General features: G+C 40.5%; 1 protein-coding gene across 11 annotated transcripts in view; it reads right to left on the reverse strand.

The window, feature by feature from the left end:
* The window catches only part of LOC128660491 (NKAP family protein CG6066), a 739,752-nt gene that overhangs the window by 177,909 nt on the left and 546,353 nt on the right, over nucleotides 1-15,490 (reverse strand). For all 11 annotated transcript variants that reach the window (XM_053714374.1, XM_053714373.1, XM_053714371.1 and 8 more), the window contains one exon: nucleotides 10,473-10,511. In XM_053714374.1, the coding sequence (XP_053570349.1) occupies nucleotides 10,473-10,511 (39 nt within the window). The remainder of the gene's footprint in view (nucleotides 1-10,472; nucleotides 10,512-15,490) is intronic.

The raw sequence follows: 15,490 nt of genomic DNA on the forward strand, positions 1-15,490 counted from the left end.
TAAAAGTATTGCACACCAAATTTGGAAGCTTTAACCCTTAAAATAACAGAACCGGAGCCATTTTTAACTTTAACCCCTTTACAGTCCCTGGTATCTGCTTTGCTGAGACCCAACCAAGCCCAAAGGGGAATACGATACCAAATGACGCCTTCAGAAAGTCTTTTCTATGTATCAGAGCTCCTCACACATGCGACTGCATGTCATGCCTCTCAAAAACAAGTGCGCAACACCGGCGCGAAAATGAGGCTCTGCCTATGATTTGGGAAAGCCCCTAAAGAGAAAGGTGTCTAAAAAAGTGCCTGCCGATATAATCTTATCAAAATACCCAGATTAAATGATTCCTCAAGGCTAAATATGTGTTAATAATGAATCGATTTAGCCCAGAAAAAGTCTACAGTCTTAATAAGCCCTTGTGAAGCCCTTATTTACAATCTTAATAAACATGGCTTACCGGATCCCATAGGGAAAATGACAGCTTCCAGCATTACATCGTCTTGTTAGAATGTGTCATACCTCAAGCAGCAAGAGACTGCTCACTGTTCCCCCAACTGAAGTTAATTCCTCTCAACAGTCCTGTGTGGAACAGCCATGGATTTTAGTAACGGTTGCTAAAATCATTTTCCTCATACAAACAGAAATCTTCATCTCTTTTCTGTTTCTGAGTAAATAGTACATACCAGCACTATTTTAAAATAACAAACTCTTGATTGAATAATAAAAACTACAGTTAAACACTAAAAAACTCTAAGCCATCTCCGTGGAGATGTTGCCTGTACAACGGCAAAGAGAATGACTGGGGTAGGCGGAGCCTAGGAGGGATCATGTGACCAGCTTTGCTGGGCTCTTTGCCATTTCCTGTTGGGGAAGAGAATATCCCACAAGTAAGGATGACGCCGTGGACCGGACACACCTATGTTGGAGAAATTAATCCACAACCCAAATTATAAGTTTATTTTCATAAAGAAAAGAAAAAACTTAAACATAAGCAGAGGAATCAAATTGAAACAGCTGCCTGAAAAACTTTTCTACCAAAAACTGCTTCCGAAGAAGCAAATACATCAAAACGGTAGAATTTAGTAAATGTATGCAAAGAAGACCAAATTGCTGCTTTGCAAATCTGATCAACTGAAGCTTCATTCTTAAAAGCCCACGAAGTGGAGACTCATCTAGTAGAATGAGCTGTAATTCTCTGAGGCGGGGCCTGACCCGACTCCAAATAAGCCTGATGAATCAAAAACTTTAACCAAGATGCCAAGTAAATAGCAGAAGCCTTCTGACCTTTCCTAGAAGCAGAAAAGATAACAAATAGACTAGAAGTCTTCCTGAAATCTTTAGTAGCTTCAACATAATATTTCAAAGCTCTTACCACATCCAAAAAATGTAAGGAACTCTCCAAAGAATTCTTAGGATTAGGACACAAAGAAGGGACAACAATTTCTCTATTAATGCTGTTAGAATTCACAACCTTAGGACGAAATTTAAATGAAGTCCGCAAAACTGCCTTATCCTGATAGAAAATAAGAAAAACATAATTTATGCTTACCTGATAAATTTATTTCTCTTGTAGTGTATCCAGTCCACGGATCATCATCCATTACTTGTGGGATATTCTCCTTCCCAACAGGAAGTTGCAAGAGGATCACCCACAGCAGAGCTGCTATATAGCTCCTCCCCTAACTGTCATATCCAGTCATTCGACCGAAAACAAACAGAGAAAGGAGAAACCATAGGGTGCAGTGGTGACTGTAGTTTAATTAAAATTTAGACCTGCCTTAAAAGGACAGGGCGGGCCGTGGACTGGATACACTACAAGAGAAATAAATTTATCAGGTAAGCATAAATTATGTTTTCTCTTGTTAAGTGTATCCAGTCCACGGATCATCCATTACTTGTGGGATACCAATACCAAAGCTAAAGTACACGGATGATGGGAGGGACAAGGCAGGATTAAGCGGAAGGAACCACTGCCTGAAGAACCTTTCTCCCAAACACAGCCTCCGAAGAAGCAAAAGTATCAAATTTGTAAAATTTTGAAAAAGTGTGAAGCGAAGACCAAGTCGCAGATTTACAAATCTGTTCAACAGAGGCCTCATTTTTGAAGGCCCAGGTGGAAGCCACAGCTCTAGTAGAATGAGATGTAATCCTTTCAGTGGGCTGCTGTCCAGCAGTCTCATAGGCTAGGCGTATTACGCTCCGAAGCCAAAAGGAAAGAGAGGTTGCCAAAGCTTTTTGACCTCTCCTCTGTCCAGAGTAAACGACAAACAGGGAAGATGTTTGACGAAAATCCTTAGTAGCTTGTAAGTAAAACTTTGAAGAAGGATTAGGGCACAACGATGGAACAACAATCTCTTGATTGATATTCTTTTTAGAAACCACCTTAGGTAAAAACCCAGGTTTGGTACGCAGAACTACCTTATCTGCATGAAAAATCAGATAAGGAGAATCACATTGTAAGGCAGATAGCTCAGAGACTCTCCGAGCCAAGGAAATAGCCATCAAAAACAGAACTTTCCAAGATAAAAGTTTAATATCAATGGAATGAAGGGGTTCAAACGGAACTCCTTGAAGAACCTTAAGAACCAAGTTTAAGCTCCACGGGGGAGCAACAGGTTTAAACACAGGCTTAATTCTAACCAAAGCCTGGCAAAATGCCTGGACGTCTGGAACCTCTGCCAGACGCTTGTGCAAAAGAATAGACAGAGCAGAAATCTGTCCCTTTAAGGAACTAGCTGATAATCCTTTGTCCAAGCCCTCTTGGAGAAAAGACAATATTCTAGGAATCCTAACCTTACTCCATGAGTAATTCTTGGATTCACACCAATAAAGATATTTACTCCATATCTTGTGGTAGAGTTTCCTGGTAACAGGCTTTCGTGCCTGTATTAAAGTATCAATGACTGACTCGGAGAAGCCACGCTTTGATAGAATCAAGCGTTCAATCTCCATGCAGTCAGTCTCAGAGAAATTAGATTTGGATGATTGAAAGGACCTTGTATCAGAAGGTCCTGTCTTAGAGGCAGAGTCCATGGTGGAAAGGATGACATGTCCACTAGGTCTGCATACCAAGTCCTGCGTGGCCACACAGGTGCTATCAGAATCACCAATGCTCTCTCCTGTTTGATTTTGGCAATCAGTCGAGGGAGCAGAGGAAACGGTGGAAACACATAAGCCAGGTTGAAGAACCAAGGCGCTGCTAGAGCACCTATCAGCGTCGCTTCTGGGTCCCTGGACCTGGATCCGTAACAAGGAAGCTTGGCATTCTGGCGAGACGCCATGAGATCCAATTCTGGTTGGCCCCAACGATGAATCAACTGAGCAAACACCTCCGGATGGAGTTCCCACTCCCCCGGATGGAAAGTCTGACGACTTCGAAAATCCGCCTCCCAATTCTCCACGCCTGGGATATGGATTGCTGACAGGTGGCAAGAGTGGTACTCTGCCCAGCAAATTATTTTTGAGACTTCTAACAACTCCTGGTTCCCCCTTGATGGTTGATGTAAGCCACAGTCGTGATGTTGTCCGACTGAAATCTGATGAACCTCAGTGTTGCTCACTGAGGCCAAGCCAGAAGAGCATTGAATATCGCTCTTAACTCCAGAATATTTATTGGAAGGAGTTTCTCCTCCTGAGTCCACGATCCCTGTGCCTTCAGGGAATTCCAGACTGCACCCCAACCTAGAAGGCTGGCATCTGTTGTTACAATTGTCCAATCTGGCCTGCGAAAGGTCATACCCTTGGACAGGTGTACCCGAGACAACCACCAGAGAAGAGAATCTCTGGTCTCTTGATCCAGATTTAGCAGAGGGGACAAATCTGTGTAATCCCCATTCCACTGACTCAGCATGCATAATTGCAGCGGTCTGAGATGAAGGCGCGCAAATGGCACTATGTCCATTGCCGCTACCATTAAGCCGATTACCTCCATACACTGAGCTACCGAAGGGCGCGGAATGGAGTGAAGAACACGGCAAGCATTTAGAAGTTTTGATAACCTGGACTCCGTCAGGTAAATTTTCATTTCTACAGAATCTATAAGAGTCCCTAAGAAGGAGACTCTTGTGAGTGGGGATAGAGAACTCTTTTCCTCGTTCACTTTCAACATTTGAAATAACAGTGAAAAAAGGCAGTTACACTAACAAAATTTTTACAGTGTATGTAACAAGTTAGCAGAGCATTGCACCCACTTGCAAATGGATGATTAACCCCTTAATACCCAAAACTGAATAATAAAAGACAAAAACGTTTTTTTTTTTTTTTTTCAAACAGTCACAACAACTGCCACAGCTCTACTGTGGCTTTTTACCTCCCTCAAAAACGACTTTGAAGCCTTTTGAGCCCTCCAGAGATGTCCTGGATCATGCAGAGGGAAGCTGAATGTCTCTGTCAGTATTTTTATCTGCACAGAAAAGCACTAAAAAAGGCCCCTCCCACTCATATTACAACAGTGGAAAGCCTAAGGAAACTGTTACTAGGCAAAATTCAAGCCAGCCATGTGGAAAAAAACTAGGCCCCAATAAGTTTTATCACCAAATACATATAAAAACGATTAAACATGCCAGCAAACGTTTTATATTACATTTTTATAAGAGTATGTATCTCTATTAATAAGCTTGATACCAGTCGCTATCACTGCATTTAAGGCTTTACTTACATTAGTTCGGTATCAGCAGCATTTTCTAGCAAATTCCATCCCTAGAAAAATATTAACTGCACATACCTTATTGCAGGAAAACCTGTACGCCATTCCCTCTCTGAAGTTACCTCACTCCTCAGAATATGTGAGAACAGCCATGGATCTTAGTTACTTCTGCTAAGATCATAGAAAACGCAGGCAGATTCTTCTTCTAAATACACTCCGGCACCATTTAAAAATAACAAACTTTTGATTGAAGAATAAACTAAGTATAAAACACCACACTCCTCTTACGACCTCCATCTTGGTTGAGGCTTGCAAGAGAATGACTGGATATGACAGTTAGGGGAGGAGCTATATAGCAGCTCTGCTGTGGGTGATCCTCTTGCAACTTGCTGTTGGGATGGAGAATATCCCACAAGTAATGGATGATCCGTGGACTGGATACACTTAACAAGAGAAAGGAGATTCACAAGAAAGAGCAGATAATTCGGACACTCTTCTAGCAGAAGCGATGGCCAAAAGGAACAACACTTTCCAAGAAAGTAGTTTAATGTCCAAATAGTGCATAGGCTCAAACAGAGGAGCCTGTAAAGCCTTCAAAACCAAATTAAGATTCCAAGGAGGAGAGATTGATTTAATGACAGGCTTGATACGGACCAAAGCCTGTACAAAACAGTGAATATCAGGAAGCTTTGCAATCTTTCTGTGAAATAAAACAGAAAGATCAGAGATTTGTCCCTTCAAGGAACTTGCAGACAAACCCTTATCCAGACCATCCTGAAGAAACTGTAAAATTCTAGGAATTCTAAAAGAATGCCAGGAGAATTTATGAGAAGAACAAAATGAAATACAAGTCTTCCAAACTCGATAATAAATCTTTCTAGAAACAGATTTACGAGCCTGTAACATAGTATTAATCACTGAGTCAGAGAAACCTCTATGACTAAGCACTAAGCGTTCAATTTCCATACCTTCAAATTTAATGATCCTGATTGAAAAATGGACCTTGAGACAGAAGGTCTGGCCTTAATGGAAGTGGCCAAGGTTGGCAACTGGACATCCGAACAAGATCCGCATACCAAAACCTGTGAGGCCATGCTGGAGCCACTAGCAACACAAACGATTGTTCCATGATGATCTTGGAAATCACTCTTGGAAGAAGAACCAGAGGCAGGAAGATATAAGCAGGTTGGTAACAACAAGGAACTGCTAACCCATCCACCGTTTCCGCCTGAGGATCCCTGGACCTAGACAGGTTCCTGGGTAGTTTCTTGTTTAGATGACAAGCCATCAGATCTATTTCTGAAAGACCCCAAATTTGAACAATCTGAGAAAACACATCTGGATGGAGCGACCACTCCCCCGGATGTAAAGTCTAACGGTTAAGATAATCCGCTTTCCATTTGTCTATACCTGGGATATGAACTGCAGGAGCTGGATTCCTCCCAAGCAAGTATCCGAGATACTTCTTTCATAGCTTGGGGACTGTGAGTCCCACCTTGATGATTGACATATGCCACAGTTGTGATATTGTCTGTCGGAAAACAAATGAACGGTTCTCTCTTCAACAGAGGCCAAACCTGAAGAGCTCTGAAAATAGCACAGAGTTCTAAAATATTGATTGGTAACCTTGCCTCTTGAGGTTTCCAAACCCGTTGTGCTGTCAGAAATCCCCAGACAGCTCCCCAACCTGAAAGACTTGCATCTGTTGTGATCATAGTCCAGGTTGGACAAACAAAACAGGCTGCTTGAACTATACGATGGTGATCTAACAACCAAGTCAGAGAGAGTCGACATTGGGATTTAAGGATATTAATTGTGATATTTTTGTATAATTCCTGCACCATTGGTTCAGCCAAAGCTGGAGAGGTCTCATATGAAAATGAGCAAAGGGGATCGCGTCCGATGCTGCAGTCATGAGACCTAAAACTTCCATGCACATAGCTACTGGAGGGAATGATTGAGACTGAAGGTTCCGTCAAGCTGAAACCAATCTTATTTGTCTCTTGTCTGTTAGAGACAGAGTAATGGACACTTAATCTATCTGGAAACCTAAAAAGGTGACCCTTGTCTGAGGAATCAAGGAACTTTTTGGTAAATTGATCTTTCAACCATGTCTTTGAAGAAACAACACTAGTTGATTCGTGTGAGATTCTGCAGAATGTAAAGACTGAGCTAGTACCAAGATATCGTCCAAATAAGGAAAAATCACAATACCCTGTTCTCTGATTACAGAGAGTAGGGCACAGAGAACCTTTGAAAAGATTCTTGGAGCTGTCGCTAGGCCAAATGGAAGAGCGACAAATTGGTAGTACTTGTCTAGAAAAGAGAAGTTCAGATACTGATAATGATTTGGATGAATTGGAATACGAAGATAAGCATCCTGTAAGTCTATTGTGGACATATAATGCTCTTTCTGAACAAAAGGCAGAATAGTCCTTATAGTCACCATTTTGAAAGTTGGTATTCTCACATAACGATTCAAAATTTTCAGATTCAGAACTTGCCTGAATGAATTTTCTTTCTTTGGGACAATGAATAGAATTGAATAAAACCCCAGACCCTGTTCCTGAAACGGAACTGGTATGATTACCCCTGAAAGCTCCAGGTCTGAAACACACTTCAGAAATGCCTGAGCCTTTACTGGATTTGCTAGGATGCGTGAGATAAAAAATCTTCTCACAGGAGGTCTTACTCTGAATCCTATTCTGTACCCTTGAGAGACAATACTCTGAATCAATTGATTTTGGACAGAATTTACCCAAAGGTTTTGGAAGAATCTTAATCTGCCCCCTTAATCTGCTGGAATGAGGGCAGCACCTTCATGCAGACTTAGGAGCTGGCTTTTTCTTAAACGGTTTGGATTTACTCCAACTTGAAGAAGGTTTCCAATTGGAACCAGATTCTTTGGGGGAAGGATTAGATTTCTGTTACTTATTTTGTCAAAAGGAACGAAAACGGTTAGAAGTTTAAGTCTTTTATCCTGAGGCAAAAAAACTCCCTTCCCCCCAGTGACAGTTGAAATAATCGAATCCAACTGAGAACCAAATAACTTATTACCTTGGAAAGAAATAGATAGTAATCTACACTTAGATACCATGTCAGCATTCCAATATTTGAGTCACAAAGCTCTTCTAGCTAAAATAGCTAAAGACATAGATTTAACATCAATTTTTATGATATAAAAAATGGCATCACAGATAAAATGATTAGCATGTTGAAGTAAGCGAACAATGCTAGACAAATCAGGATCTGTTTCCTGTTGCGCCAGACTCTCCAAAAGGTTGATGCAGTTGCAACATCAGCCATAGAAATGGCAGGCCGGAGAAGATAGCCAGAATATAAATACACTTTCCTTAGATAAGATTCAAGTTTCCTATCTAAAGGGTCTTTAAAAGAAGTACTATCTTCCATAAGAATAGTAGTACGTTTAGCAAGAGTAGAAATAGCCCCATCAACATTGGGGATCTTTTCCCAAAATTCCAAACTAACTGCTGGCAAAGGATAAGATTTTTTAAACCTTGAAGAAGGAATAAAAGAAGTACCAGGCCTATTCCATTCCTTTGAAATCATATCAGAAATAGCATCAGGAACTGGAAAACCCCCTGGAGTAACCACAGGAGGTTTATAAACAGAATTTTAACGTTTACTAGTTTTAATATCAAGAGGACTAGTTTCCTCAATATCCAAAGTAATCAAGACCTCTTTTAACAAGGAATGATTATACTCCATTTTAAATAAATAAGTAGATTTGTCAGTGTCAATATCTGAGGAAGGATCTTCTGAATCAGATAGATCATCATCAGAGGAGGATAATTCAGTATGTTGTCGGTCATTCGAAATGTAATCAATTTTATGAGAAGTTTTAAAAGACCTTTAACGTTTATTAGAAGGCGGGATGGAAGACAAAGCCTTCTGAATTGCATCAGCAATAAAATCCTTTATATTCACAGGTATATCATGTATATTAGATGTTGAAAGAACAACAGGCATAGTACTATTACTGATGGACACATTCTCTGCATGTAAAAGCTTATCATAACAACTATTACATACCACAGCTGGAGATATAATCTCCACAAATTAACAACAAATGCACTTAGCTTTGGTAGAACTGTTATCAGGCAGCAGGGTTCCAATAGTGGTTTCTGAGACAGGATCAGATTGAGACTTCTTGCAAAATGTAAGAGAAAAAACAACATATAAAGCAAAATTATCAATTTCCTTATATGGCAGTTTCAGGAATGGGAAACAAATGAAAACAGCATAGCCCTCTGACATAGAACATTGTGCAAGGAACTAGACGCCGGAAATGACAAATTTGAGTCATTGGACGTACCTTCGCGCCAAAAAATTCTCGCGTCAAGAATGACGCAATAAACTTTGGCATTTTGCGCCCTCGCGTTCTTAATTTTGCCCTCAAAATTTAATGAAAAAGCAGTCAATTTGAATAAAGACTAAACCCCAGGTAAGAAAAATATTTCCTAAATATGTTTTTCCCCAAATATGAAACTGACACTCTGCAAAAGGAAATATACATAAACCTGACTCATGGCAAATATAAGTACAATACAGAACTTTATATTAATGCATAAAGTGCCAAACCATAGCTGAGAGTGTCTTAAGTAATGAAAACATACTTACCGAAAGACACCCATCCACATACAGCAGATAACCATTTCAGTACTGATTTGGCTATCAGTAGAGGTAATGGAATATGAGAGTATATCGTTGATCTGAATTAGGGAGGTAGGAGCTGAATCTCTATGACCGATAACAGAGAACCTATGAAATAGATCTCCCGTGAGGAAAACCATTGTATTCAATAGGTGATACTCCCTTCACATCCCTTTGACATTCACTGTACTCTGAGAGGAACCGGGCTTGAAAATGCTGAGAAGCGCATATCAACGTAGAAATCTTAGCACAAACTTACTTCACCACCTCCATAGGAGGCAAAGTTTCCAAAAAATGAATTGTGGGTGGGGTGAGGGGTGTATTCATAGGCATTTTGAGGTTTGGGAAACTTTGCCCCTCCTGGTAGGATTGTATATCCCATACGTCACTAGCTCATGGACTCTTGACAATTACATGAAAGAAAAGGCCATAGACTCTTCATACAACATTTTTCTTACTACCTCTTACTGTTCCCCACTCATATGGCTGAGGTCTACAGGTGGGTGCCACAGTGTCAATGTTTCTTGAGTAACTAAAGTAGTCACACCCTGGGCCCTTTACACCAAACTTTGTGTCTTCTGGTTGCTCTGCCTCCAGTACTTTTTCAATTTGCTGAATATAACCAAGAATTATATTATCTGGCATTACATGGCATGACATGTGGAGTTGTTTCCGATTGGGACAGAAACATAAGGGCTTTGATGGTTCTGGAATTCTAGGAGCTCCTCTGTTATATCCAGATTTTCCAAATATACATTGTTTTGTTCTGGTTCAAACAGTGCGACTGGGTCAGGTTGATCCATTATGGGTGGTATTTAACACTTTATCCATGTTACTTGGCCTGCTGGAATGACAATGCCACTACTCTTTACTTTTAAACGTCTCCATTTTTAGTTAAGCTAAGTGTTTTGGACAAAGTTTTGAAAGTGTTTGAGCTTTCTCATTTGACACAGAGATGGCTCCAGATAGCAGGGAGACTAGTCGGTAGAAGGCGCTCGGGTTGCCCTTGAATTAATTCTTCCACTACAGTGCATGCTTTAGCAGATAATCATTTTTGTATTAATAAATTTGTAAAAAGAAAGAAAAAATGGTTATAAAAAAATAGGTATAGCACTATACTTTAGTACTATCCTGTCACCTTTGCATTGTTTAAACTTACCAAGAAACTTGAAGTCTCTGGTTGTTGTAATTTATTATCCTGTTTAAAACAAGAAGATAAAAGGAAATTGTTTTAATATTACTTAGTAGTTTCCTACTTTTACTCTGAAAATTATACTAATTATTATAATTCACAAAGTCAATGGGAGCCAAAAAAAACTCCCTTTGATTTTTTCCTTAGTTTATGCTGACGCTATTAAAGGAATACTGAAGGAATAAATTAGAAAGTTTAATAAAGATTAATAAATCTCAGTTTGCTAAAAAAAGAAGACATTATTGTGCACAAATGTAGGTATACCTCTACAAGATGCAAAGCAGCAAAATGCACTATAAAACTAGAAGATTTTTTTTTTTAAAAAAAAGAAACATTTAAATGTTGATTAAAAAAATATGAATAATTAAAAAAAGGAACATTAAACACTAAATAAATGCTAGATAGAATGATGCATTAAAATAAAATATCAGTCTGAGAATAACATGTAGATGTATTTTTCAATAGCTGTTTAAATATTGACAAAATAAGTGTAAAGTTTTAGTGTCTATAAAGCAATGGGAGTTGCCATGTTGTAACTTAGGTTATCCAGTAGTGAGAGAGGTGCAGCGTCGCTCAGTCCACATCACACAGCTGAACAGAATGATCCTTTCCAAAATCCTGAAGGTGGGTAATAGGTCTGTGTTGGAGCGATGCCAGCACAAAAAATAGGCTTGAGCAGACCAAAAAGTAATATAGAGAAGGACAGGCGGCACTCCAGGATAAAAGTTAAAAAGTGATTCTTTATTCAAAGATGCATTAAAATGACAACACTCATGTTGCAAACAAACAAAAGGTGGAGGAGGAGGAAACCTTACATGTTTTGTGCCCTGCGCCACTTAATCATAGGTATAATCTCCCTCACATGTGTGGACAATTTAAACCCTGATCAACATGTGAGTGAGATTATACCTATGATTAAGTGCCGCAGGGCACGAAACATGTAAGGTTTCCTCCTCCTCCACCTTTTGTTTGTTTGCAACATGAGTGTTGTCATTTTAATGCATCTTTGAATAAAGAATGACTTTTTAACTTTTATCCTGGAGTGCCGCCTGTCCTTCTCTATGTAACTTAGGTTACCTTCTTTGCTGTGGTCAAATAGCGACAGTTATAAATAGGTCACTGGAGTGTGCAGCCAATGGCTGTGTGGAATATAACAGTGTTCTGCCCTTCCATTTCTAACAGGAACTGAAAAGCTCACAATTTCAGAAATGATTTACAGGAAAAGGGGACAAAATAAATAATGAAAGTATATTAAAGAGTTTTTTTTACATAAACAATATATCATTTTATATTACCATCTCAAAGTGTTTAGTGTCCCTTTACATGGACATGAAATCCAAACATTTTCTTTAATAGCTCAAAAAGAACGTGTTACAGACTTCATTCAGGAAGCCCGTAAGCAGAATAAATGTTACCTGTTAAAACAGGAAATAGTAAGGAGAATGGGTGTGTACTTCACAGAATCCTCAATAATTATGAGGTAAAACATTGCTCCACCCATGATCTCCCACAATCCTTCAGGATCATAAGACCATGTCAAAATAAGAGTCCCATGCTCTCACAACAGAGAATTGCATTTCTATAGTAAATAATTACAAGCACCATAAAACAAATACAATTAAACAAACATCTTTCAATTCCAATATGAAACATGAAAATTGCATAAAATTGTATACAATTGTGCACATACATTTTATGTGTCACATTCTCCCTAACAAAATAAAATAGCTCCAGCTACTAAAACTTATATACACTCAGTCACAGTTTTATTACCTCGAAACACCACTTTCTTAACTTAATATACTGTCACTGTAGGAATGTATGGTGCCACATTGTATGAGTTGTGAGGTGTATGATATGAGAGTGGTGGCATATAATATTGTGTAGCCCATACGGGTAAGTGAGGAAAGGTATATGCTGCTACACTATGGAGCATGGTCTGTGGTTGTAGTGATGGCTGACCCAGGGTTTCAAATGTAAACATTTGCTTTGGCTTTCTCTCTCTTACAGATCATCTTGGTTCGATATTGTTTTCTATTGCCAGACTTTCCACTTCATCAGGCTGGGCACCTTCACTTTCACTATCTACACTGGTCCCAGGTGGAAATGTTCGATTCAGGATCAGTTCATCTGGCAATTGGTTCTCTGTCAAACTGTTTCTATCCCTTAGTGGGACTTGTACTTGATCTCTTTCTTTTTCTTTTCTCTCAGGTGCCGATGATGCTGTTTTGACAAGAGGATTCTCCTGACCCAGTTCTGAACCTTGCCGGTAAGTATTTTCTCTTCTATGCTCTGTCCAACTCTCAGGGATTCTCAACCAGTATCTTCCAGAGCTGTCCTCATCCGAAGTGGTCGTGTCACTGTGGTAAGTAGATTCTGTTATCTTTGTCTGTCTGCTGCTTTGTCTCTGTTTCGCAGGTTTCAATGGATATGGTGTGGTTTCCACAGGCAAGTCGTTCACAAATAACAGTAAGTTTCGGTGTAGGGTTCTGGTTCCTCTTTTGTTCCCATTCTCAGGACTCACCACATAAAAAGGATTGTCTGCTACCTGCTCTTTCACCAAATGATCTTCTCCCAATACGGCCTGAGTTTTTCTGGGCCTCCTCGCTCACTCAAGTTTCTAACAAGGACTCTGTCTCCAGGCTTTAGAATCACACATTTGACTTTCAGGTCATACTGAGCTTTGCCTTGTGCACTTGCTTGCCTGCTGTTTTCACTTGCTATTTGATATGCCTCAGCCATCTTTCCAGCCCAATGTTCAGCAAAACCATTGTGAGTCACTCCCTCATCCTCTTCAATCAGCCCAAATATCAGGTCAACAGGGAGGCGTGGATGGCATCCAAACAATAAATAGAATGGGGAGTACCCAGTGGACTCATGGCATGTGCAGTTATATGCATGAATGATCTTGGGAAGGTGATCTTTCTATCTTGCCTTTTCTTTATCAGCCAGTGTCCGGAGCATTTGGAGGAGAGTCCGGTTGAATCTCTCAGCTGGGTTACTTTGAGGGTGATAAGGAGATGTTCTCAAATGGCGTAATTCGGCAAGTTGCCTAAGATTCCGGAAAAGCTCATTCTCAAATTCCCTGCCTTGGTCATGACGTAGCTTTCCAGGGTAGCCCTACCTGGAGATGTAGTCATTGAAAAGATCCTCAGCCGCCGTACGGCCAGACTTATTTTTTGTTGGATAAGCTTGAGCCAATCTAGTAAAGTGATCTACGACCACTAGTATAAACTCCTACCCAACACGGCTTGACTTTAAGTGCAGGTAGTCAATGCAAACAAGTTCTAGAGGTGAGCTGGATGTTATTCTTCCCATGGGTGCTCTGACATGGGTTACTGGTTTCTTTTGCTTGATGCAGGGACACTTCTTTGTCACATACTCCTCTACTTCCTTTTTCATAAATGGCCAGTAGAATCGTTGTCTCATCAGATGAAGTACCCGTTCTGTGCCCACATGCACCATCTTGTCATGCAAGTACTCCAAAGAAAGTTGTTTATACTGAGCTGGGAGAACAAGATAGTTGTTTTGTGCTGTTTGCCTATAGAGACATCCATCCTCTAGAATTAGCTTGCTCCATTCATGCAAGAGTTTCTTGGCAGCTCCAGTCACTGTTTATTTAGACTCATCTGGTGCCTTGACATCCTCTTTCCTCTTCAATATCTTGGAGATCACTGGATCTCCCTTTGAGCGTTGGAGAGTTAGTCTTTACTTATCCTTGGCAAAAATGAATTGTGAGATGGTGAGTCAGTTTCCATGGTGGACACACTGAGCACTGCAATCCAAGCCACATCTTTCCTTTTGGCGGCACGAGTTCCATCCCAGACTGCTTGCACCACTTCAGATGACAAGTGCTTTGTGCACTCAGAGGCATACTTTTCCATGTCAAGAGGTATACGCGACAGTGTATCAGCATCAATATTTAATTTACCAGGACGGTATTTGACATCGAAGCGGTAGTCGGACAATTCTCCCACCCAGCGATGGCCAAACCCATTTAGCTTTGCAGTACACACTGACCATTTAAGTGCAAGAAACTCAAGTTTACCCCTATGTAGGCGGTAATTTTTTTTGGCATGGGAAAGTGTCCGGGAGCCATACTCAATGACCCTCAACTTTACATACTGATGCTGGTAGAGGAGAGGCCCCTTTATGATGCATCAGTGTGCAAGGTGAATGGTAAATTAAAGTTGGGGTAGGCTAGAATTAGTGGTTTTGTCAACATGTCGATCAATGCTTCAAGCGTTTTCTGGTGCTCTCTTGTCCACTCCACAGGGGTTCGGGAGGGTATTTGTGGGCCCCTGGTTTTTCTTCGACTGGGCTGAACTGGTGCCACCCCAGGTTTTGCCTAGAGAAGCTCAAAGATAGTCTTGGCCACAAATTAAATTTTTTTAATAAATGAATGATAGTAACTTAGGAAGCCGAGAAGCCTCCTTACCTCACCAATGGTCTGCTTAAAGATCTTTGAGATCAATCTGCACACCTTCAGCAGACACAAGATGACCCACATATCTGACTTTACTATGTAAGAGCTCACATTTTTCAGGCCGAAATTTGAGCCCATGACGTTGGAGGGCTTGAAGAACCTTGCAAATCACTTCCACATGTTCATCAAAAGACTTGGCATAACATAGCATGTCATCAAGGTATGGTATGCAACATTCGTCCCTGAGGGAATCCAGCATTTCCTCCATGCTGCGCTGGAACGCTGCAGGTCCATTGGACAGGCCGAATGGAATGCTTACCCACTCATAAAGCCCCCAGGGGGTTATAAAAGCTATCATGTGCCTGGAACCTTCAGCTATGAAGCTTTTCTTTGGTCAAGAATACTGAACCATGCATAACCCCACAGTGTATCAAGTGGAGCAGACTACTGGTGCAGAATACGGCGACTTGGACTTCACGATCCACCCTTTTGCAAGGAGATCTTGAATATAGTCCTTGACTTCTTGGAACAAAGGCTTAGGTACCGAAGAGTATGACTG

The sequence above is a fragment of the Bombina bombina genome, chromosome 5, assembly GCF_027579735.1.
Source record: "Bombina bombina isolate aBomBom1 chromosome 5, aBomBom1.pri, whole genome shotgun sequence".
Lineage (NCBI taxonomy): Eukaryota > Metazoa > Chordata > Amphibia > Anura > Bombinatoridae > Bombina > Bombina bombina.